The sequence below is a fragment of the Phallusia mammillata genome, chromosome 1 (assembly GCF_965637545.1).
Source record: "Phallusia mammillata chromosome 1, kaPhaMamm4.hap1.1, whole genome shotgun sequence".
In the NCBI taxonomy this organism is placed as follows: domain Eukaryota; kingdom Metazoa; phylum Chordata; class Ascidiacea; order Phlebobranchia; family Ascidiidae; genus Phallusia; species Phallusia mammillata.
This window is the reverse complement of record NC_137252.1, coordinates 31,174,770-31,200,087: the sequence shown is the minus strand read 5'-3', so window position 1 is coordinate 31,200,087 and position 25,318 is coordinate 31,174,770. Positions and strand designations below refer to the sequence as shown.

Here is a 25,318-nt window from a genome sequence, read left to right as displayed (position 1 = left end):
CTGAAATGGATGTCCAGTTGTACTAACATAACTTTTCTACACTGCGGGCCGGATACGTTCGCGCGTGCCGCATAGTTTACATGCCCTAGTGCCGTCTTCTCAAGCTTAGCACACGAGACTATTTTTATAGGGGCGCCAAGATTATTTTTTTTGGTCTTTTTAAAACATCTCACAGGGGTCCAAATTATTTTCCTTGCTTTTTCAAATACCCCAATACATACAAAACACGATCTTAAAAGTTTTATTCCTAAGTTCAAATGATTTATTTTTTTATAGACATTTCAAATATGGCTTTTTTCTATGTAGCCAATGCTAAAATAGTCTTATTTTTTACCAAACCAATCAATTCTAAAATAAACAAAAACCATACACCAAACAAAAAACCAGAAGTTTATTGTTCAGTCAACAAAATTAAACAATGATATTGCACATAAAAGTCACCGTTTGTAACTTTGAAGCGTATGATACAGCTCAGAGCAATACCCAGGTTTTTGTTGCATTGAATTCAGCAACATTTACCCCTTTGCAACGCTTGAGTTGCTCCGCGCCGCCCCGTTGCTCCTCTCCATTGCTCCGCGGTAGCCACGCTGGCGCAACTTATACCTCCAAGGGAGGCATTTGGACTTGTAAACGCGGTCGCAAACCGAGGACCTCCCAGGGAGGTATTTGGACCTCAAAGGGTTGTTAAATTGTATAGTTAGTCTCATCTTACAAGGAATGTTTGTATATTACGTCACAAGTAACACAATAAGGCAATTGTTTGAGCACAATCAACACTTTTTGTTTTGTCTGTGACGTAATAAACTGGCTTTGGATCAATCCTGGGCGTTGCAATCCTATAAAAGTCGGTAATATTAATTTTACATGTCGTAACAGTAAACTTTCGTAAGGAGTAGATTAATTTGTGACAGTAACAAAGTTATCAATACGTTTTGGCAAACCTAAAAAATGGGATCGCGGGCCGTAGTTTGGTGACCCCTGTACTATATAGTCGGCTACACATTTTTTATTCGTTCGCAATTTCGCATTAGAGATTGCCTTTGCTTTGAGTGAATCAACATTTTCTGGGCAACATATGCGTAGTTTACAAGAATACTGGCACTGTGGCTCTGTGCGCGCACTTTTTTTCGCAACTTATCAGTGTTGAAATGGCTTTTTCTAACGATTGGATCTAACTTAGCAGTAGCTTAAGGCGGACCTACGATGTATGTTGTTTTGAAAAAAAACAAGACAAGCATCATCAGTGCTAACGGTTTTTAGGGGGGCGTGAGAATAAATAAATAGTGTCAAGTGGGGCACGGCCGAAAAAGTTTAAGAACCCCTGATTTAAAGTAATGACATACATTTTTTATTACGTTTAAATTTATAAAACTGCTAAAGCAGGTTCATTGCACGACATTAATATGTTCATTGCACGATAATAATTACTACAAAGGAAATCTAGTATTCTTTGTATAGATGCTAGATAACATGTAATAAATTGTAAGTGCTTCACGCTGATTCGACTAAGTATAGAAAGTATATGGCTGGGAAAATAATAATGCTGCATGACATGAATGCTTTACAATCACCAGAGGCAATATTAAGCACTCTTCCACAAGTTGAAAACAGAACCTACCTGGCACACCATTAACAATTATTTATGACCGGAGGATAGAAGGTACAGTTTCAGTCCAAAACTTATATGTAGACTCGAGAACATTTGAGCCTACTTCATACGGATGTTTCAAAACTAGATGCTGTTTGCTTGCAGCATCGTACAATGGCCAGACCACATTCTCGCTACCGTCGGGGCTGTTTGGATCTCTGGGGAAAAATTTAGACAAATTTAGGCGTGTTTGGGTCAGATCAAAGTGTTTGCGAACTTGAGTTGACAGGAGTTTCATCAAAATGGTATGATCAGCAAAAGCTTTCATTAGTACAAAAAATACTTGTACCACAGTTACTTTTATTGGCGTTAATTAGATTTATGACTCTATCAAACATGGCCTATTTTGTGGATAGGAGGGTTATATTTTTCACGGGCTTTGAACCCACGACGCTCCCGAGGACGAATCCCGATCAAGATGTGTTATGTCATTATATGGATGAGGCGCCCTGGACCAGACAAAGGTTGTGACCCTTGACAAAAACTCCGAATGGTAAAGTTTGGTAATCCTTGGGTTACATGTAACAAACGGTGCTCCTTTATCCCGAGCTGAGACTTTATTTGTAGTTCAAGTCAGAGCTGCAAGTCGGACCGGGCTTTTTTAGCAAACGGCCTTGATTTGAGTCTGACTTACCTCATTCCCAACAGCCCAGAAACGTCTTGTTTAGGCCATTGCCTATTATTGTCCATTGTGTATGTATTTTTTATTATAGGCCTGTCAATCAAACTTTCGGGCCTAAACGGGATAGTCAAAAACGCTACAGGTTCACACCGGGCTTATACTTTCGGGATTGGGCTCAAATTTCGGACCCGCTTACAATTCTGGTTCCATTTTGTTAACAAACCTACCTACACACCAAATAGACCTACCCGGTTTCAGCAAACCGACATAGACTCTTCATCCATCTTCCGCTTAACTGCTTTTCCTCTTCGCTGTAGCGACATTCCGTACTTACTTGATGCGTGATAAAAGGATACCCGAACGAAAACATAACATCATCCGAATGGTCTGCCTCACAAAACTCGGGCTTTTTTGTTACCTTCGATGAATATGCTGAGTCATGGTGCATACGAATCGACTGAGTCATGTAGTAGAGGTAGGTGGGATTACCGGCATCTGAAATGTATTGTATATAGTATTTTGTTCCTTGACACATTACGTGGCACGAAAAAACACACGACACAGCTTCAAAAACCTAGCGTTTGCAAATACGCTGAAATAAAACTAAGAGGGAGACAATAATGTTTTTCGTTGTGTTGTGACGTTCTTGCGTTTCATTCTTTTTTCCTTTGTTTATCGTGCACTGTACTAGTCGCTTTCGGTGTTATTTGCCCTGATGAAGGCGACCTGTATAGGACGTCGAAACGTCGCATTAAAAATACATTAGAAGAGCTCTATAAACTTGGGAGAGAATAATGTTAAAAAACGCAGGAGTTGTACCTGGTTAAGAGAAAGGGGTCTAAGACGGTTTAGAATCTCGCTGTAGAAACAAATGGCGTGACTGGATTTGACAATATTAATAGATTCAAGCCGGTTAAATAATGTAGTGATATTCACTGATCGTTATTTAGTTTGAAATATTTTACAGTGAGTAGCGGGACCCTACATAGCTAATGTTGATTAATATTCAATATGGAAAAATGGTGATGGATGAATGTTTCATATGACTAAACCCGCTCAAGGCCCTACCTGAGTATGCCGTAGCCATCGTAATAGAAGGCACAATAAAGTTCTGATCGGCCATTAGACTTGCGACTATTCTACTCCATTTGTATTTGTCGTCTTTCACCTCCTTGCCGTAAAACTCAACCACAGCATTGGTCAGAGCTTCCACTTTGGGCGCCTGGAAATGTACAAAGTAGATTGTATTATTGGTTGCACGACAAAAATTGTTTTAAAATGCCGTGACAAAATACTGCGCAACATTATAGTGCACATTTGAATCGAGCTCAATGCAGTCAAACGCGATATTTGATTTTCAATTGTTCCATGCTCTAAACCCGCCTGAAAAGTGTCGGTTAATACCGAACATTTCGTGGTGATGCTTATGTTCGTTTAATTTCATCCAAAATTAAACCGAAATATTCGGCCGCAATACGGTATGTTGGCTCATGCACAGTTACAAAAAGTTTAAACAATGTTTCGTAGTATGAAATGTTAAACAAAGATAAAGTTCAGTTCTTACCGGAACACCCATACCCAGCATAGCCATAATAGTGTAAATTGCGACTTGCTTATCAAGGCCCTCCTTAAATCCAGGCGGAAATGATTGAGCTAGCAACGCACAACCTTCACTGTTATTAAACCCAATAATGTAAGGAACAGGATTGAATAGTTTTTCCTGGACTAGATCTTCGCTCGGTTTCGGCATAAATTTGCCATCCACAGTTGGCATAAACATTGTAGTGAAGGGCTAAACAACAAATTGCATATTTGTTATCGGTATATTCCGTTTAATTGCATGGAGATTTCAAAGCCTTTGGCTTATTAGGAAAAAAAAACATTAGTTTTATGAAAGATGGTATTATCCAAAACCCTTACATTTGCTTTTAGAGCAGCCACCAACTTTGACGATTCAAGTGATTTTAACTCTTTCAGGATTTCGTCAGGTTCTGTTGCTGTTATTTTCAGTTCATCAAGGAATGTTTTACGTTGCATTGACTGGTCAACAAGCATCGTCGCTGCAAAAAACGACTGTGGTTTACTGATTAAACTGTCATGTAGAAAGAAGATCATTACTGTATTGTAATGTTTGGAGCGGTTGGCAGCTTATATTCGATTTGGAAACTAGCAGAAATCTAGTACATTGGGATAAGTCAAACTGCAACCGTTTTCTTGAAATTCTCGGAAGATTGAAATCTTCAACGTATAACATAGGGCAGGGGTCGGCAACCTGTTTTGCACTGCGGACCGGTATAAAATTGAGATTTTTATGATGGACCACCCATTCGAAACCACACATGTTCAGAACTGAAAACTAATTGCAGTTATTACAACTTCGATTCAATGTGAACCTTGACCAAGTTTTGTACGGCCCGGTAACAAACCGCTCACTAACTGGCACCGGGCCGAGGCCCGGCAGTTGCCGACCACTGACGTAGGGTATTCGATTACAAGTGGTAGTTAATATTTATAAAATTAAAAAAACAATTTTTTGAGAATATTGGGAAGAACGACAAAATTGCACAACATGTAAAGAAAGTTTTTTGATTCTTCGTCATAATTAAACATTTGCTTATTTTTAAACCAGAATTTTAAACATGGGTATAATCATTTTCATGTTGCTCCGAGTAACGAAAATCAGGTATTGTAATGTTATTATTGCACTGTCACCACCATATTTGGTACACCATATTTCAAAAGCGAATTGTAAATATAAATGAAGTTTCTAGGGCCATTCAAACGAAAGGACTCACTGTAAAGGTAAATATGAGAATTCACAAAACAAAATCCACTGAACAAATGTTTTAAAGCTGAAAAACAGTGGTTCCCAACCTTTTTGACCTTGCGATACCCTATCAAAGAGATAAATAGTTTGCGGCACCCTGGCAAAACTGGATCAATTTTATGAGGTTTCTGTATTTCAAATAACTGTATAAAACAACACAGAATGAGTTGTACAGTATAGCGCGCGTAAATAAATGTATTTATTTATTTAAAAGTCAGTGTGAAATTTGGGCTTGGCTTCTTGCACAAAGTCCATTAATATGTGAAGGCATATTCGATAAAGCCACCCGCATTTCTTCCTCGACTATAAGTAGTCGGTTCTCGTTTTTTAGTTTTTATGTTCGTTGATAGGGAAAATCCACTCCCACATAGGTATGGCGAGGAAAACTGCAACAAAAGCACAGTAGCTTTCTTTCCAACGCAAGGATATTCATTTTCAATTTTTATCAAGAACGCGTCGAGGGGCATCTGCTTGTGCATAAGCTTAAAATTTCCATCGTTATGCTATTCAAACTTTTTTATGGAAACAATCGCAACGAGTCGAAATCTCTTCCACTCTTTTTTTCCTGGGCGAGAATCCAAAGGCTTACCGCGGAGTATCTACTTACCACCAACGACTTCCCCTCGAAGTGACTCTCCACAATGGAGCTGGGAATAACTGCGACACGCGAAACTTAATTCACACTGAAACTCGGTTAGAAATAAATAAATTCTGCACTTGTTAAAGTTAAAATAAAGAATGGGTCGCAGTATTGCAATATAAATATCTCGCGGCACCCCTGAGCATTGCAATTGGCACCCCGGTTGGGAACCACTGCTGAAAAACATGCCATTTAGTACTGACCATCGGTGGTACTTATTCCACTACTGCTGATCGCACGATGAAACAAACCACGTGACAAAGGTGATATGACGTGCATATTGACAGAAATCGCACCTGCGCTCTCACCAAATATTGTCACATTGTTGGGGTTTCCCCCGAATGCGCTGACGTTATCCCGAACCCATCTAAAATGAGAACACTTTTGTAGTTACTAAATTGTGGATAATCTTGATTTAACTGATAAAGAAAAATATTGAGATTTTAAAAACTTATGAAAAGTATATGATTTTAAATAATTTTTAAATATAAATTTCAAGCAACTATGCACTAAAATTAGGAAAAAAAGTCAGTCAGTCTTCTTGTTTAATTCTGAAACGTTTCATGCGTTCTTTAAATTACACCATACTCTTGCTGGTATATACATGCATAATATGTGGATTAGTTATACTATCATGTTTATATGCTACTATGTAACAATGTGCAAGCTAATACCATTAACAAGAAATGCAGAACTTGCAGCTTTGTTTCATAATCGGTAATACTGGCAGTAACACATACCACCAAAATACAGAGGAAATAATCAGCTTACTCTAGCGCCATCAGTTGGTCAAACATTCCCATGTTTCCCGGACACTTGGTGTCTCTCCCGGTTGTGAAAAATCCAAACACAGCCACTCTGTATTGTGCTACAACCAACACCACATCGTTTAGTGCACACAATGCTGATGCGTTGTAACCAGGAGCACCACCCATGTTAAACGCACCACCATAGATCCAAAATATTACCTGAAATAAATCATGAGTAAGTTAGTGTTTTGAAAGCATTTAATAGGCAAACTTTGTGTAACCAACCCATTTGTCTTAGTTATCTCTTGTCTGCAATTAGCAGGCATTGTGGTTAGAATAGTGTTACAAAAAGTTATCACAACCTGAAAAGTATTTAATAGCTAACAGTAAAATACACTTTTAAAGACTCATTTTAGACATAAAAACTGATATAGGTACCAGACAAACAAAATAAAACGAAACACCATAGATTTTATGTGCAAAAAGCTGGATAATTGTAGTTTTATAGACCAATTAAACTATTTAATGTCATGTTATAACAATTCAATTCATTGATGGGCAAGATACTAGTCTATCAAAATAAATTAGTTTTTAAATATGTGATTTAAATAATCCACAAGATGAAAACTGTTTTACAAATATAATAACTCACTGGCAAATTGGCCGCTTTGTCAGGATTATTGGTATATACATTGAGATACAAGCAATCCTCATTAAGTTTGTATGGGTCTTCATCACCAACAAATGCAATAGGTGCATATTGAAGTAGATTGTCCAAATATCTGGTGTCTTGCAAAGGGCTAGCAGGAGACTTTGTTCCATCCAAGACACCTTGCCAAGGATCATTCCTACAGTGATAGGTAGGTATCATGATTAAGCCAAATCAGGCAATTATGCCGGTTATGCAAAACAAGTGGAACTGGTTGGGTGAGACATACTAAGCCTGTTGCTCCCAACAAACTGGAGTGGCATGAGGTGGCTTAGTTAGCTCATACATCCAACCTGTGGTCACCAGTTGCATTGATAAGACCTTATACGTCAAAACAGTGGGTAGTGTCTGCCATTTCTATTGCGATTCTACGAAACACTGAGCAATTTATGTTAATGATCAGTGTTGCGCCAAGAATGTTAACGTTTTTTCTAATAACACCATAACTCCTCACTTGACTGGTGGTTCAAATCTCAGCTCTCCAACAGGTGGTTTTGCAAATGGAAGGCTCATATAACAAAAGACTTGCTTAGCTTCACCACAGGCAATCTTGGGTAATGCTAGACCTTTAATCTTACCAAGTTTGGTGCAAACAACAGGACAGTCCATGTTATTTTAAAATCTGCTGCCTGTTGCCAAAAATATTTAAACAGATTTAAATATTGAATCATTAAAAACATGCTACAGATATATATTAGTTTCCATATATTAGTTTGTAGGCTATACATAGATATGGTGCTGTACCTTTTGCCATGCTAATATATATAATGCACATACTCAAGGAGATACGTATAAGGCATCATGTTTGAATTTATGTGGTTTAAAATAGTGGTATAACAAGAAAGCTAAGTAAGTACAAATAATATAAACCAAAAATGACAGTTTATTATCCTATGTGGTTTATCCGATCCAACTAACTTGTGGTAACAAATGATTTGGGATGATTTATGTGAAAGTAAAATAACAGTTTTGTAATTTAAGGGACAAAACTAGCTGGGTTTTCAGAACCTTGTCTTCCAAGGTTATTGTAGTATGGGTTTTTCCCAGTTGTATTTAAGTTTTTGCTTGATTGATCATGCACAAAGTCATTTGTGTTTTAAATATATATAACGTTGCTGCTTTTTGAAAGTACACTTTCTATTGTTGATCAAAAAAAAAAAAAAAAAAAAATATTGTTGATTAATGAATAAAAGTTAAATTTTTAGAAACAATTGATTTATGTAACATAATTGTGTGTAGTTTAATAGCCAAACTGGTTACAGCGGCAACTGCGGCATACAACTGCAGGCAACAATGAAAATACGAAGCAACCCAACACCTTAGCACGGAAATTTTTAACCCACACCTCCATGTAATCACTAAAAGGGAAGTTTCATTTGGATACACACAAAACAGTTCGTTCACCACCCTTCGCAATCCAGGGTGTTTCCCGTAAGAAAGGGAACAACAAACAATCTAGCTAAGCTTTTTTTCTCACGCTCTCTGCAACATTGAAAAACAGCAGTACTCAAAGTTGTTAATCGTCGATGCGTATCTTTGCCTGATTGTCACGTGACACCACAGTGGGTGTATAAAAGACTCCGTTCTGGAAACCTTTAGTGAGAAAGGAGATTGACGCCTTCCCGAGGGTGTCAAATTGCAAAGTTGAGGCTTGGAGTGATTTGGTACAGGAAAAGGGTGATAAGTGCTTTATGAGATTTTCAATACAAGAGTAGGAGATATTAAACGTTTATTTAAAAAAGGCATGTTTATGACTTTAGAAGCAAACTAAAACCCAGATATTTAGCTTACACAACAAATATTTTTTTTTTAATAATGGGTCAACATACGGATTTATTTTACACACAAAATGCCAATTTACAAACGGGTTTACCCGCTATTAAATGTCAGGTTAGAGAAAGTTATTCAAACTGAAACCAACCTAAAGCAAGAATTTTTTTGTTCCAAATAATTTACTGTAGGCTAAATATGACGTAATTAAAAAAAACTGAAGCATAAACTCTCGCAGAAATTACTCTCACCACAAAAACCAAAAACACTCAACCCTTAAAAAAGCTACTAAACAAGTAAACCAAAAAGGGGATGCTGTACATACAGTCTGCGTCTTCGTCAGCGGAAGTCATTGTCAGCTAAGGCGCAAGTAAATGATTAACGTCATAAGCAAATGAGAGTGTTTACACACAGTGCGCTTGTCAGTAGCATGGACAGCCGAGATATGCAACGCTTCGCTAACAACGTTAGAGCAATACCTGGTGTTCAAGCACCGTACGAAGGCCTCTGCGCTCTTTCATGAGACATAGTACAGAACTAGGCCTAACTCAGATAGAATAACAGTATTGCGTTGAAGTAGTGTGAAAGCCTTTCAGATGGTACCTTAGAAACTGAGGTGCATTAGGGTTAAACTGTAAAATTAAAAGCGTTTTTTTGTCTGAGCTCGTTGAGGAAGGCTTGGTGCAGTTGTAGTCAGTTAGGATATGTTACTGTTCTAACTTAACTTCAGAAATACTGAAAGTGGCGCATTCTTTAAAAGTCAGTCAGTCTCCTTACAAGCCTGAACGTACCGTTGAAAATTGCTTGGGTGTCAATGCAGTTTTATGCATGAAGTACCGACAAAAAACAAAAATGCTATTAAAATACTGTTCCTTCACCAAAAAAACCAACGGTTGCCCAAATTCGTTTTTTTTTTCTTGGTGTATTAGACTGAATTTTACAATCAGCATTGTATACGGTGCCAGTTTCAGTAGGTAAACGTTAAATATAGTGTGTGTGGCAAATTCATATGCTTTCAAGAGGTGTTTGTGTGTGTGATCTTGTGTATATACTGAGGTATGATAAACGTAAGTATAGTTGCATGATATTGATTTCAGATAGATATCGTTTTTACTTGGCTGAGCTGTTAGCAAATACATGCAGATGAAGCATAGAATGTAACTCGATCTATTTGACGTAAAGGTTCTTTTCAGAGGTTGTAATTTGACCTTAGCTACTTACAAAACCTGAGCTCAAAGGTATTTGGACTTTGAAATGATTTGTTAAGTGTCCTTCGAATTGACACAGTTGGTTAAAAGCGTTTACGACGGGAGCAGCGTAGTCATTCAGGGCACACAAAGCGGAAATTAATAATTGTCAAACGTGATTCAAATTAATGTGATGCTAATGCCATGGACATAAAAAAGACTAACGCGTGCCAACCATTAAACATTACGCCTGCAAAAACTGATATGTTTTACAGGTGACAATGTTTTTATGGATATAAAAGTCGAAGTTTATGCCTCGAATGTAAAATTTCAGCCTAAAATATGTTATGTGTCAAACTGTAAATACATTAGCAAAACTAGCTTTCTAGGCCAGTGCTTGTGCTGCGAAAAACAATCCAAATTACTTTGTACGCATCTACATGGTTATAGTTATGACTGTCTGTGTTTACTAAACTCAGTGTATAGTTAGGTTTGGTCGACATTCAGTTGATATCTACGTGACTACGTGTGTAGTGCCCTTGGTCGTCTGACCTGGAGCACCTAGAATAGATGTTTGTTTTAGCCACTAACTAAATTAACGACATTAAATCATTATACTTGGGAATCTTTCCGAGTTGCCTTTAAGTAGAAATATGCGTTACAGGTTAAAGTTTTCCATATTTTCCGGTAAAAGGGAAAGTTAAGCGATCCTCAATTTTGGGTTCAATTTACGTTTATCAGACTATTCAGGCGCCTGTGTTACGAAACAATGCGCGCAGTGACGTAAACAATTTGCATTCTAGACTCAATAAAGTCACGTAGCCTTGCAAGTACTGGATGCATGCTGTGCGCAAGACTCCAAAGTTCGTGATTTAGGGCCTATAGTTTCTGGGTGAATATCTTGAGATTTTGCCAGCGGGTGCACGACAGGGCTAGAAAGCGCCTGACATTTTGAACGGCAACAACACGTCTATGACGTCACAGCGTCTTTAAAACGTGGGCCTCGTGGCCTCTCTTCCTGCTTATACCAATAACCATCGTAGAGTGCGTTTGCTTGCAGTAACAAGCGGATTTGATAACAAAAACTCGTTAAACGATGACTGAAACTGTAAAGTTGGCGACGTTTCTGAAGGACAGATGTGAAAGGGGAAGGTATGGACTGAGATACTTGAATCAGGAGAATACTTTGGTATACATTCCATGGCCGGTGGCACCTCGACCAAACGAAGGCTTGACTCCGGCATTTGAAATGTTTAAAGTAAGTGTGTGTTCATCATTTCTAGCTATAGTTCAGATGGAAATATGTGTCTTTATTACCTACGGAAATGTAATGATGTACAAAACGTTTTTTTTGACGTATAAACTTCAAATCAAAAGATTTTTCCAAATACCCTCAGCTGTTTTGGTACTAGCCTTGGCACAGGAAGAACCATGCAAATAATAAAGGGTGTTCAATCGATAAAAGTTGGAAAATTATCCCCGTTTCATTGTTTGGTTCCTCAATTGCATTAATTTCAAACTTTCGTAATTTATCTATGGGTTATGGCACGACAGGTAATACTTTTAAGGTTACTTTAAAAAATGATTGCAAAAATTTCTGGTATAAAAAAGTAACTTCAATGAAGTAAAATTTTAATCCCTTGCTTAAAAACCACGACTCGCCATTTGTAGTGAGAATTATTAAATCAAAACAACCATGTCGATACATACAAATATTTGTGTCAAAATCGACTGTTTGCCAAATAACGGGTGTTTGTACAGCCCCAGTAATAAATTTACCCCGCACAATCCCCTTCATTGCCTAAGGTTTGACTTTGCATTAACGTGTAGACGTCAGTAATACTCATATTTTATGGTGCCCATAACAAAAGCGTTACTAATTCGGGCAAAGCGAAAGTGTTTATGTTTACAATCGATTTAAATCAACTTGTTAAAAATGTCTAACGATTTTGTCACGCAACAGAAACAATACCTTCTAAAAATAATATCCATATATGGTTTATCTTCATCATAACATCCTCAGTTATACAAATCAACTGTTAAAACAATAACTGTGGGTTTCTTTCTAAACAGTAGCATAAACAGAAAATGCTCATGACAAAAGCTAACCGGAAATGCAATTTACATCTAAAACTGTTAAATGGTTTGTATATGGGCAATTAACTTAAAGGTTCAAAAAAACCTCATTTACTTCGAAAAAAAAACATAACTTGAAACCGGCAATCTTTCCCGCTATTCGTCACACTTGAAAAACTTTTGGACATGGAAACGCATGCGCTTTTGGGCCATTAGTGTTTGTCCGACTATGCGAAATGGCCATGTTTTATGTCCATGTTCAAAATGGCCATGAAAACGAAGTAATTGTTATCATCCGTATGTCGGCGTCATATGTAAGCCCTCTGTTTTCAACAAGTTTTGTATCCACCTTGTCCAAGAAGTGGTTTTAATCGATCAAAGCAGAAGCAATTAAAAACCTATTGTAAGAAACCATGGCGAAGGCGCTGGTTTCCTTCGAGCAATTTTCAGGTGTTTCACTGCACGATTTAGCCACAATTGCTGAAGTGGTAAAACCTTACTCAGAATATTCCTGGAAAACCCAAGACACTACATCCGCTTTTGAGTTGTTTCATTCCTGGGAATATTATAATTGCGCAAACTTTTGAACAATGGCTGACGCACAAACGTTTACTATTGGGTATTTTTGTTCGTTCGTCGCCAATTCAAGTATTAAAGTATGACTTCATAGTTCATACACAATTCGGCGATGCAAGTTTATGAAAACATTAAGTCATTCATCCTAAAGAATTATGTTTTTCATGAGCTTAAATCAATAAGCATAAGGCTCAATTCTAGTTTAAAGTCTAAAGTTTAGACTCTAAACTAAAGTTTACAGTGTTGCAATTGGGTGACGTGTTTAATTTTGGATTTAAATACTTAAAAGCCCCATGACATTGACATTAATGCTTTGTAAGCAAGGGCTGTAGCGCCAAGGAAAACGCAAATAGCTGGCTGTAAAAAACTTGTGGTCTCAAAAAAGGAAGCAGCAATACCCTGGCGCGTGTGTAATGCCTACAGCTACAAATGAATAATGAACGATTGTATATTTGACAATAAAGCCAAAAAACAACAACATAATCAGCGTGGTTTCCAGCAAACACCCATTTGAAGCGTCATGATTGTCTTCTCACACTTACAATAGATTGATGTTCCATATTTGCATTATGACATCATGAAGCTCGTCTTTAGAAACAAGAACACGCGGCAAATGCGCTGTATTTTCGCTTCCGTTGTAGCGTGGCGCTAGTTTCGTTATTTCTTTGTTCGTTGCCAAAAGCTTCCTACACTAAATTACGTCACAATGGTTATTTATAGTTGGTAAAAACGCTATTTATTACCAATGCCGTTCTGAAACGGTTTTGAATGAAAACAAACGACAATAGAACGCTCGCTTATAGCTTTTCCAATACGAAGGCGGAATTTCCTTCTGCGCATGCGTGCACACCCTCTCTGTGACGTCACAATGCGTGCTGTGACCAGGCGGAAGTCAGTGCGACGGCTTCGGAGCCGAAAAGGGGGAAGTTAACGATTCAGTGGGAATAAATACTAGCAAGTTCTTAACGCCGAAGTTATTTTGATCGCTACTAGTTCCATTGTTTTTGCTTCAGTTTCTGTTTAGAGAACGCAATGCACTCATGTTACCCTGATGCGCCAATGACGCATCTTTCGGTTTTGGCTTGAATGTTTTGTGTACGCCGGGTATGGAAAAGAGTCACAGACGTTACGTCACACAACAATGGTGTATTGTGACGAACTGGCAAGTCGAAACATAAACCTGGAGTGTGTATTGTGTCTGCACTATCGTGAAGTAAATTCAGAAGACATTATTGCCCAAACGCACCCGTCTTCACACTCTTCATGCAAATATGAATGTATTGAAAAGGCACCTTCTCGGCTTCCTAAAGTAGTTGAATCATTTATGTACAACCTGCCCGCTTAACACTGTTTTGATTGTAGCGGCTAAATGTGCAGTTTTAGTAAACAAGGCTGTTGATGGTCGGTTTAGTCAAACCAGAGTTAAAAGCGGACCTCGAACCTGGCTGAAAAAAGTACAAGCCCGAAAACCCCACTAGAACCTGATGCCGTTTTTAAAAGACCGATTTAGGAACAGAACTTGTTGAAAATGTGGCAAATTATTACAAATGTAAAGTCAGACTCGAATCGGGCTTGAAACCGAACCTGACACCGAACCTGACACAAACGTATTGGCCCGACTTTCAACTCTCAAACGCTTTTAATGTAAAAAATACACTTTCACGATCTTGCAATCGAACAAAATCCTTAAAAGCAAGTCATAGCATTGAACATCAGTCGGCAAAGGCATTATCCTGTGTCAATGAAACCAATTAACATGGTTATTTTGTGCTTTAGGAGTGGGCGTGTCTCTCGTTCAAGAAGCGTAACCAGGACCAAGAAACAAACGAACAACCGACAACCCAGAAACACCGATTTCGTAACGCTCTATCTCGTGCTGATGGCATCACTTATCGGAAGGACATCACAGTGAGCGGTGGTCGGGTGTACGAGTTCAAAGGTCAGTAAACAAATTCAAAACAAAGGGCAGTGCTTTCCAAATGCCGTGTTGGTGTCTGTAATGCGGATTGATCAGTTTCGTACTCCCTTAGTTTGACATTTTCCGCTATCAAGTAAAAACCAGTTAGTTAAATCACATCAAAATCAAGTCACACAAAATGCTAGTTAATACAATGTGACAGTAGAGTCTATGCATTATTTTACTGTAACCCAGGCAGACGTTTGCGTTGTTCGACTTGTATGAGAAATTTCTGTACTCGATATAAGCCTAGTAGATGAAGCGACGACGACAAAGGTTTAAATCAAATGATCTTAAACAAGGTCAATGAACAAATACTCCAAACGTTATAACAAACGTAAAAATCAAACAATTTCAAAAGTTTGACATTTAACGGAATGGTTTAATCAGGTGGGGCAGTGCAATAAACGTTCCCAAGTGTAGGAGTTCACACACAGTCTACAATTCTGTAAACGTAATCTAATATGTGTTTCTACACGTTTGATCATGTTTGCAGAGGCAAGTACCAAACGGGCAATGTTTAAGCCTAACCCTTGTTTTTGTCTATTACACTATAACTGTATTTATTCCCGTCATTGCTTGAACCTAAAACGCATCAATAAGTGGAATTTATTAGCATGCACCAAAAAGCCAGCATCTTCCAAACTTTAATTTAATATACACGCGACTAGAAGGTGCCTTTTGATAACAACACATTGACTGTGTACATTCCAAAGGGAAATTCCGACCGATGTTTGTCTGATATACGGAAACGGCTGTACATCAAAACGACGATCTTTTGTTTGCCGACCCTTTACCTCCCCTGAAGGAGGGAAGTGGGCTTTTCTCTCATTCAGGGATTTCCCGACTGAAAGGGGATTTTCAATAGGCCAAGATATTATGGTTTATTGGGCATATATTTGTTTATTCAGCCACCCGCATGAAAAGCTATACTTGGAGAACAATAAAAGTGCTATTTTGCCTTTTCACATCCCGGGGACAGCTGGTTCTATCAGTTATGTAGTCACTTTTTCGTGTTATAGCGTATACAAAACTTTTAGTTTAGGTTGAAAATCTAGTGAACGTATGGTTTCATATCACCAGCATAAACGTTTACCGTAAGGTGCCTGTAAATAATTTACACATTTATAAGCAAAGAACTAGATTTATGTATTTCTACATACTTTTAGGTTGCTATCATTTGATGAATTAAGTTGCTATCATTCCCATGAACGCCAAATTATCCGGCGATTGGCACAGCGTTATCCGACATATTTATATTCCTTGTAATTTTTTGCAGAATCTCGAAGTAGAAGAAGTCACTCGCACGAAACATCCTCAATACAGCCAAGTCCAATAAATCATCACGATGAAAACTTTCTTGGTGGGTATATACATGTGTACAATAGTACTAGAAAATATTATTTGTGGTGTGAACTGACTTTGAACAAACAAGGCCAAACGATTGTAATAACTTTAAACAAACCAGCAGAATAGAACAGCAGTTCATAAAGTGAACAAATATTTTTTTCGGATAATGTACTTCTTCTCATCAAAGTTGTGCGCAGAAACAAGATTAAAAGCAGAAGAAGTTAAATTTAGACCGCAAAAGGTCAACAAAAAGTTACTGAATCAAATTTCAACAGTCTTTTCAAATCATCTATTGGGCATTTTTTCACCGATGGTTTTTTTTACTTGACTGGGTAGCTAACCAAAAATGTTTCTTTTACAATAGGTCAATACGGTACTGTTAACGGGACCGTAACACCATACCCACCGCATACTGGGTACAACGCGCAGATTGGAATCATACCACAACCTGAATCACCCTTTACCTACGAGTATGGAAGCAGCCCGCAAATGGAAACTGAAATGTATGAGAACGACTTTCAATTTGCGCCTGAACCGTCTAACAACTGGCAAGTCGCTACAACGGATCAGGTACGTGTGTACAGAGTCGGATCATTAAGGGCCTTGGGATTAATTTCCGAGTTCTTGTACACAAAACACATAATTTTTGTTATGTGATAAAAGCAGTGTCAGCTAAAAACAACGAATCCAAGGTAAATACCTATCACATTTCGTCAAGCTTTAATAGCCATCAAGAATAAATGTGGTTAACATTGGTGTTCATCCACAAAACAAACATACAAATCCCGAAAAGTCAAATTCAAGGTACTATCTCCTTCAATGCTGTTAAAATGTGCACAGAATCAACAAGTGGTGGATGATATCATCCTGGACATGCTTGTACCGCCAGACAGCAATGAGTATCTACCCGAAATTCAACCAGTGGCTAAAAAGGCTCCCCAGCCGCAGATTGTGCCTTTGGGTCAACCAGTGACACGGGTGGACGAGAGGTCCAGTGGTCTGCGACTGTCGCTGCGTTTTCGCAATGAAGAGGTTTTTCAGCATTTTGTCACCAACACCTATGGATGTCGACTGTACTTCGGTGACAATATACCCGATATCACACAGCTGGTTGAGCCGGAACATTTGAGCAGTATCACCAGGCCTTTTCGCTACCAGCCTGAGCAACTGTTTGGACCAGACTGCTTGGAACAAGTTAGGGTGAGTTCTTCTCATTCCTGGCTACTGAACTGAGCTACTAAACCTGATTTTCGAATGCGTATTCAAGCTGAGTTAGTTTTTGTAAAGGGCAAAAATGTATGAAAACTTAAACTGCATGTACTTAAAGTGTAAAGTCATCCGCCAGGCCTAAATTTCAAAAGCAGCTTAATGGTGCAAATGTCAAATGCCTAACTTTAGTATGAATTCCTGTCCATGAGATACCGGCAAAGTGTTCACAGACGGTTGTTTCTTTTAATCCACAGCTCCCCCAGACCGACCATCACATGAAAACTCAGAAGCAACGTGAAAAGACCAACTCCATATTGGAAAACATGGAAAGGGGTTTGATCTTGTATTTAGACAACAACAACGCTTCGCAATGCTCAGGCATTCCAGATGTTTACGCAATGAGACTTTGCCAGACTCGGGTAAGTCTCTAAACGACCTTGATGCTGCTGATTTTTGTCTGCATTTGTTTGTTCATGACGCCAATTTGTGTTTAAAGATGACCTCATGGCCAAAAAAAGCAGATTAATATTACAGTATTGCCTTGTTTGATTTTTTGCAGCAAAGCAAAACCCAAAGCTAAAAATTGGTAAAATAACTAAAAAAACGTCCACAACACATAATTTTTGTTATCTTATTTTTCCCACTATAACAAACATAGTTTAAAAGTGGAAATAATAGCAGTGGACAGCTAGATTTGTACAGTCTACGGCGGCAATAATGTTTTACTGCATAAAACATTAAAAAAACGAAAAAAAAGTTTACAACGTTTTACAACATTTGTCCCAAGATACGTTTGTATGGTTCACTAGAGGAGCTCTGAATTTTCCCTGATGCCAAATTTTAGGCTGCGGTTATGTTGCTGAATGCTTTTGATGCCACGCGAACCATACAAAGGCACGCTATTCTCACATCCTTGAGCTGACAAATTAAAGAAGAAACACAAAGGGGCGAAAATGCCATGGGAACTTCCCACTGCTATTTAACACGCTGTACAATGAAGTTTCGTAGTGGCGCTTTATAATGCTTGTTGTTTTGAACAACGATATTTTGTTACAAGTCAGTGATAATAGTGCGCTACAAAGAGATCCAACTGTGCCGCAAAATACTCAGTTTAGCAAAGTCGTCGTATGTATTATGACTTCAATGCTACATAAAAAGGTCATGGCAACGCTAGAATTTTATTATAATCTTACTAGTTACATTTTTTTGTAACTTTTTGTTGTAGACCACAATTGAGAAAGAAAACAACTTGTTGCCGTCACGCAAACTTAACAAAACGTCGTCATTTTCTCCTAAACTGAGGGTTCTTCTGGTTTTTTGGTAAAAACCGGTTAACGGGGGCATTTTTGCTGCCGATGTTTAAGTACCCGTTTTGTTAAAACGGAACTGTACACAATCATTAGGTTGTAGTACAAATAGCACATGTATAATGAAAAACAAGTTGGAACAAAGAAAATTGGCTATAGCCTAGCTCAAATAGGTTAAGAGGGAATTTTTGCAACGGGGAATCTGCCGGGGTTTGCCATGCCCTTAGTTCAACTTTGTAACAGTTGTTACCGGTGGTATGTTTGTCACAATTTAATGGGGCTGGGCAGAAAGAAACTAGCATGTAAATTACCTGCTTTGTTAAGTCGTAAAATCACCTAAACGACAAGAAACCGGCTTTGTAACTTTTTTCCAAAGAAAAATCACCCAAGCTATTTGAGAGAACTCGTTCCCTAACACACCGCAAGTCATTTATAGTGTCTTCAACAAATACATACAGGGATTGGTAACGCACGGATTAAATGCAAAGTTTTTAACGTTTAAAATCCCCGATTTTATACAGAATCATCCACCGATTTGTAAACTCGGGAGTTTAACCAGGAAAACAAAGCGCAAAGCAGGGAGGGTTCCGAAAACTCGGTGAAAAAGTTTCAGTATTGTTTGGAACATTTTCCGAAAAACAGTTTCACAATTACTCCACTAAATGCGTTATAAATAGATTAGGTTTTCTATGACCTACTACAATTTTACTTACTTCAGTCATTAATGTATACAATGGGTACAAAGTAATTTCAAGAAAGCTCCTATGTACAAACGCAATAAAGGTTAACAACTGCTACCGTATGACATGTGTACGAACAATTAAGTTGCAAACATAGCATACATAAGTTTTGACACTTTAAACATAAACTGTATCAATGCATTTTTGTAGATCTTTCCCTACTCCGAGACAATTGTTAACGACCAGGGTCAAGCAGCATCCCAATCGGAGAGTCTCAAACGAATGGTGGTAAGTCAATTTCACCTTAATCTGACCCAAAGCATTTGCACTTTTTTGCATAGTGCCTAAACTTAGGCACACGTGACGTCACAATTGCCAGAGACTAAGACGTTGAAAGGTTGTTTTCAGTTCATGTCTATTCCCGTCTAAATATACACAGCTGTAGGGGTATTTGTGTGCGAAAACCGTGCGTAACACTTCGTCAGTTTTTGTTATTGTGGACGATTGGTTATAAAACTCTCTTTCTCGCTTCCAACGTACGGACTTTACCAATCCTAATACCCTTACCCCCTCGTGTGGCAAGTGGTAACACCGAACCGTCACCGGTACGCAAGGACACATGACTTTTCTTGAACCGTTGAACAACAACACTAAATACGCCTTTGTACGGGGCAAATTTGGGGCGTGTGTTACTTAAATCTCATTCTTACGGACTATTAACGGGCCCAAGACCTTAAATAGGATTATCACTGTTTTGCATAATTTGTATGTAGCGTAACTGCGCTGAGTATTTTATGTACGTAATGAAATATTGTCCGGTAGAAGACACTGTCACCAATAATTGCCACTTTACAAGCGGCAGAGATTAGAATGTGTACTTTCATGTCTGCAGATTGTTGTTAAATCGATACATGTGCGTCAGTGGTCAGATAGTTGTTGATCGTGACCAGATGCTCAAGTACACAATGTTGATTCAACATGTCTATCTTTAAGCTGTTTTCGTATTGTCTCGACTAACAATGTTGATTCAACATGTCTATCTTTACGCTGTTTTCGTATTGTCTCGACTAAAGGGAATTGTGGTGCAATCCGGTTATGGCGCACAACAGAAACGCAGTAACTCATTTTTTGGTCTTCCAAAAACTGCAACGTAAAGTGAAAAATAAGCGCTTGTTTGGGGCAAACACCGTGTACATAGCTGGAGGGTCTAACTCTAACCAGAAGTGGGATTCAATTTTTTGTCAGCCGGTTCTATTACAAAAGTCATATTATTCAGTCGGTTCTGTTACAAAATCCATTGACACTAACCAGTAATGCTAACCGGTTCGCTGATCTCATAAAATTACGTGAGACGGTTCTATTATAGAACCGGTGCGAACCGGCTGAATCTTACCACTGGGTCGAACTCAGCCGTTCCTGACGTGGGGAGTAAGGAGGCATTGAAGTCTTTTTCAAACCTTAATTGTTATTGCCGTATTAAACTAGGTTCCGGTCAAAAAGTTACCCTTTTCGATGATAAAACTCAAAATAAGTATTCCACAGACAGTAGGCTGCACACTGTTTGGATATCCGATCTAATTAGTGCGGCTTTCCGTAGGGGACATAGAGTTGTTCAAGCATATTAGGTGGGGACGAGAAAAAACATCGTAAACCAACAAAATTTCAAGATTAACTGACAATATTCCTTTTTCAGTGGTACAAGGTATTCGATGCTCAACAGTTCTGCCAAAAACTGGATTCGCGAAAATCCTCTTCAAACTTTTGCCTATCATTGGGTCAAAGGAGCACTGACGACACGCTGCTGGTGTCCTTGACAGTGACCGTACAACTTGCAAACCATTTCATCCAGAACCAACTGGACAACGAGCATTCGGACATTCTAATATCCGGAGCTACATCCATGGACGAAGAGGCTCACAAGCTGGCTGTAAAGCTTAAGGAAACTGTTACCTTGTAAAGGTAATAGGCAAAAAAGCACCTGTAAAAATGCCCATATATTTTACACTTCTGAAGTGATTTTTTATTCGTGTAGTCCTTTTTTATATCAACTGCCGTAAGAAAAAATATTGTGCGCATGTTAAAATAGAAATTTCCGAACTAGGACGATCATTTAAAATCGTTTTTACGGGTGTGGTCAGTTTTGTACTTTTGGATTTTGTACATATTTAATATTTTCTAATTGACAAAATTGTGTTTACCCCGAAATGTAAAAGAAATCTTTTATTGTTGAAGTGATTTGTTACTGTTTTAGTGGTTCGAAATGTTTGTAAATCTATATTTTATTTTAAAGATGTATGCGTATTTATTTTAGATTAAAAGAGAGTTTTGTATCGGTATTGTCAATATTGTTGCGAACTGTAATATATGCTAGTTACAGTAATATGTGTATGTTTCCTATTTAGTTGGTATTTTGCTTCTTTAAATCGCATTTTTATATGTAGAGGGTTTTTAGCTAAAATTGCCTGCCACTTTTCCAATAGTTTTTCGTGTTTTTCTTCGCTTAGAACATCCTCTGATTGAACAGCTTAACATCCGAAACTGGCTTATTCATTTACAACGTTTAAACATAACAACTATACACGCTAGCATACGTTTTTTTGCCACTGATTCTTCTGCTTCTACATTTCGTTTCAAAATCATTTTTATGGCACAAAAACTTGATGCTTGTATTCCCAGGACACCCTGTTACTGTTTTTTTTAAGCCCTAATGACTGTCACTGACCATCCGCACTTGCTGTATATATTTTTGTGTTTGCGTTGATTCGCCAGATTTTTGTTTGCAAATAAAATCATTTTACAATGAGTAGACAACACTGGCGATCACAGTGATTTCCAACCTAATGGAAACCAAAAGAATGGAACACGCCTTGTCATATCATGTTTCGGATAAAATGCAAAAAAAACGACAACAACAATCAGACAGACAAGTTTTTAGCACTGTCTAACATAGCTCTGTGGTGTATTTTTATTATTTGATGCAAAGTTTAAACGCATACCAACAAAAAAACCTATATCTACATGTCAGGTATTCCCATGTACATTGCCATGCAAATATACAAAACCGGTATTAGTCATGTTCTACATCACAGAAAGTTTCAATCAGCAGCTTCTTGCTGCAATTCAGAAACAGTAGACAAATATGAAATACAGTACGGTACGCAATTACCAGAAATAGTTTTAAACTATGACCAAACCAATAAAAACGGCGACCCACATTTCTTAAGAAGCATTGTAAGCATTACATTTAGGTACAAATCGGTACATATTTTGGAACAAATTTCAAGCAAATTATTTAAACATCGGTGGACAACCCATTATCTCTAGTTACTTATGGGTCCAAAAAAAGTTCAGATCAACAACGACGCTGTAAACCTCGCATGCGTCAGAGCAAGATAAAATTAGAATCCTGACAATTTGTATTCTAAGAAGCATTGTTTAAGCACGTATAAGAAGTTTAATACAGTCTGTCTTCAAGGGTGCCGTAAAATCAAACGTTGCACTGTCCGTTGTCAGCAATTTACTAAAAGGCTAAAAACATACCGCCTAAAATCATGCTTTGCAACGCAAGTAGCAAACCAAAAAGCGCACATATATTCATAATCATTAAATATAAACTCTGTTACCAAATTGCATGCAATTTCTGGAATGGTAGTTTTCTGTATTTCAAGCAAGAAGGCATGAAATCTGAAAACACGAGCCGGAAAAAATCGTTTTGTTGCAAACTACCACCAAAACTCGTCAGCGCAGCATGCGGATAAAATACAGCGGAAACATTCCGCAAAATAACGACAAAGTGAGAGATACGTAGTTTCTACGAAAAGTCACAAGTCACTCGTTTTAGACCGGGAAACTAAGCACCGACACGAAAACATTAGTAAAACTTGGTTTTTACTGCGTCTCATGTTAGAAGTACACCAAAACACGACATGTTTAGGACAAGGATTAAGAGAAAAACGATTAACTACCATGTATTTACAGATGTGTGCGTCAGAAGTCAGAACCTTGTCTATGCAAAGTTAAATTTAGGTCGAAGAGCTGATTCAGCTAAAAGAGGCGCCATTTATCTTCTATTTTAGCCTCATATAACTGTAAAATATTTTTAAACTGTGGGAAAATGAGCTCGGGTCAAACAAGAATAATCGCGGTTTGCAATAACAAGCACAAAACTTAAACAAAACGCACACTCAAATTGATAGCTTATCATGTATGACAAACTGTGATGAAGATAAAATTTTCCAAAGATAATGAGCCTTTTGCACACTCCAATGATGTACAACTATTTTTAACAGTATCATATAGCTTAGCAGGTAAAATCCTAACACAAGACATTAAATTAAATGTTTGCAAATAACTCGACCAAAGATCATTGTGTACAGAAACCGGCGCAGTAGTATCTTATATAGAGTACCGTTGTTTGCCTTTTTGAATCGTACGGCCTATACGCCAGACTCTTGAGCTAACACATTGTGCATACGTCTTAACCACAAACTTAGCTAGGAATCATAATTACAGTGAGCAAACGCGTTAAACAAAAGATAAGCGTCACACTATGAGTACACCTAACTCCATTGACATTTATGACGTCACCTAACTGTTAAGCTCGAAGAAAAACAACGAGCTGCGGTATTAGCGCGGTTCGATATCAACGCACTGGCCATTATGACGTCAAAGTGGCTGAGGAACGCTGCCCGTTCTGCAGACGTCCCTGAGGTGCGATTCTCCTCACACGCCACTACAGCGAAAATTTCTCACAAACAGATTTAAACGCTTTTAAAGTTCATAAGTGTTCAGGTTTTCTAATCTGAACACAATTTCTGAGCCTTGCCAGTACCTTTCACCTTATCCGGGTTTTTGAATTATTTACATGGAATACACGTTTGGAGGAAAAAAATGCTACTTAATTAAAACAAATAGTGTAAAAATGAGCGATGGAGTAACAGTATTAACAAGTAAGTTTAAACGCTCCATACTTTGTATGCAAATGTTTACAGTGTCCTTTACGTGAATTCGTACACCACGTTAACACGACCGCCTGTTTAACATACAAGTTTATCTAAACATCTTTACACGGAAATTACAAGCTAGGTTGCTGTACAACAGCGAAGTGGTAAATCTTTTACTCACTCAGAAGGACAGCACCAAATCAATAAAATTTGAATTCTTTTTAAAGGTATGCAAAGTATACGGTATAAAATTTAGGAGTGGTACTGACCTGACGTCCAATTCTTGCAAATTTTTTCGTTCAAACGTGTGTCCAACAGAAAGAAGTCATAATCCAATGGTACTGTTAAAAACCAAACTGAAGACCATTGTTCCAAAAAGCAGGGGGTTGTTAGGTAATAATGGAACAGAAAGCCAAGAAAGGTAGAGCTACTAACACGATACGTTTCTCCTGATCCAAAAGTGCTTAATTTTCGACAGGTGGCGCAAAGAGCACTTTTTTCATTTAAAACGGTATATCTCATAAAATGCTAACGGTTAGGGCTATTAGGGTTGGGGTAAGGTATTAGCACTTAAAATTCAATAAAACTAACCCAAAAAATTAGTTACTAATGCAAAAATTTTATGTAAATATTTCCCAGCCCAACCCATTTATAGCCGCTAAATAAATAATTCAGCTCTTTACGCCACCTATCGAAAATTAAGCACTTTTGGATCAGGAGAAACGTATGGTGTTAGTAGCTCTACCGCCAAGAAATGCCAGGAGCATAATTCGGGCGGGAAATGCCAATTACATTAAATCCAATCAGAAAAGCACTTTTTACACATTTACCTTCAGTGAAAATAATGCTTATGTGTTTTAACGTGCATATAACGTGCTTTTTTAAAAATCTGAAACGACTAAACCAACAAAGTGACAATAGGTGCTCGTTTTTTTGACAAAAGCAAAAATGTGATAGTCCGCTATTTGCGACAAAAATTGTTGCTAATATGACCGTGGTAAACTCTCTAAGGCTGTTACGGGTGTGCGACCAAATTGAAAGGTACTATTGTATTCAAAGCTTAAAAAA

At 38.0% G+C, this 25,318-nt stretch overlaps 2 protein-coding genes across 2 annotated transcripts; one reads left to right on the top strand and one right to left on the bottom strand.

Annotated features, from left to right (window-relative positions):
* Positions 1–376: 376 nt before the first annotated feature.
* On the bottom strand, positions 377–24,656 carry LOC145217289 (fatty acyl-CoA hydrolase precursor, medium chain-like). The gene is made up of 11 exons (XM_080084559.1): positions 24,520–24,656; positions 7,650–7,824; positions 7,139–7,334; positions 6,509–6,705; positions 5,941–6,104; positions 4,191–4,330; positions 3,835–4,062; positions 3,339–3,492; positions 2,519–2,765; positions 1,619–1,806; positions 377–836 (listed from the first exon to the last, which is right to left on the bottom strand). Exons 2-10 carry the CDS (start codon positions 7,802–7,804, stop codon positions 1,641–1,643), a joined length of 1,647 nt encoding a protein of 548 aa, XP_079940685.1. The 5' UTR covers positions 7,805–7,824; positions 24,520–24,656; the 3' UTR covers positions 377–836; positions 1,619–1,640.
* LOC145217305 (interferon regulatory factor 4-like) lies at positions 10,648–22,110 on the top strand. Its single transcript, XM_080084560.1, has 8 exons — positions 10,648–11,410; positions 14,581–14,743; positions 16,041–16,124; positions 16,476–16,681; positions 16,952–17,311; positions 17,575–17,739; positions 19,518–19,595; positions 21,001–22,110. Exons 1-8 carry the CDS (start codon positions 11,249–11,251, stop codon positions 21,262–21,264), a joined length of 1,482 nt encoding a protein of 493 aa, XP_079940686.1. The 5' UTR covers positions 10,648–11,248; the 3' UTR covers positions 21,265–22,110.
* Positions 24,657–25,318: the final 662 nt, after the last annotated feature.

Bases quoted from the DNA above. Each gene is read 5' to 3' on its own strand.
- LOC145217289 (XM_080084559.1), bottom strand. From the start codon at position 7,804: ATGGACTGTCCTGTTGTTTGCACCAAACTTGGTAAGATTAAAGGTCTA. The intron at 6,105-6,508 runs GTAAGCTGATTA...TTCTCATTTTAG, and splicing joins GACCAACTGATGGCGCTAGA to ATGGGTTCGGGATAACGTCA. The intron at 4,063-4,190 runs GTAAGGGTTTTG...TTTGTTGTTTAG, and splicing joins TGGCTGCTCTAAAAGCAAAT to CCCTTCACTACAATGTTTAT.
- LOC145217305 (XM_080084560.1), top strand. From the start codon at position 11,249: ATGACTGAAACTGTAAAGTTGGCGACGTTTCTGAAGGACAGATGTGAA. The intron at 14,744-16,040 runs GTCAGTAAACAA...AATTTTTTGCAG, and splicing joins TCGGGTGTACGAGTTCAAAG to AATCTCGAAGTAGAAGAAGT. The intron at 16,125-16,475 runs GTGGGTATATAC...CTTTTACAATAG, and splicing joins TCACGATGAAAACTTTCTTG to GTCAATACGGTACTGTTAAC.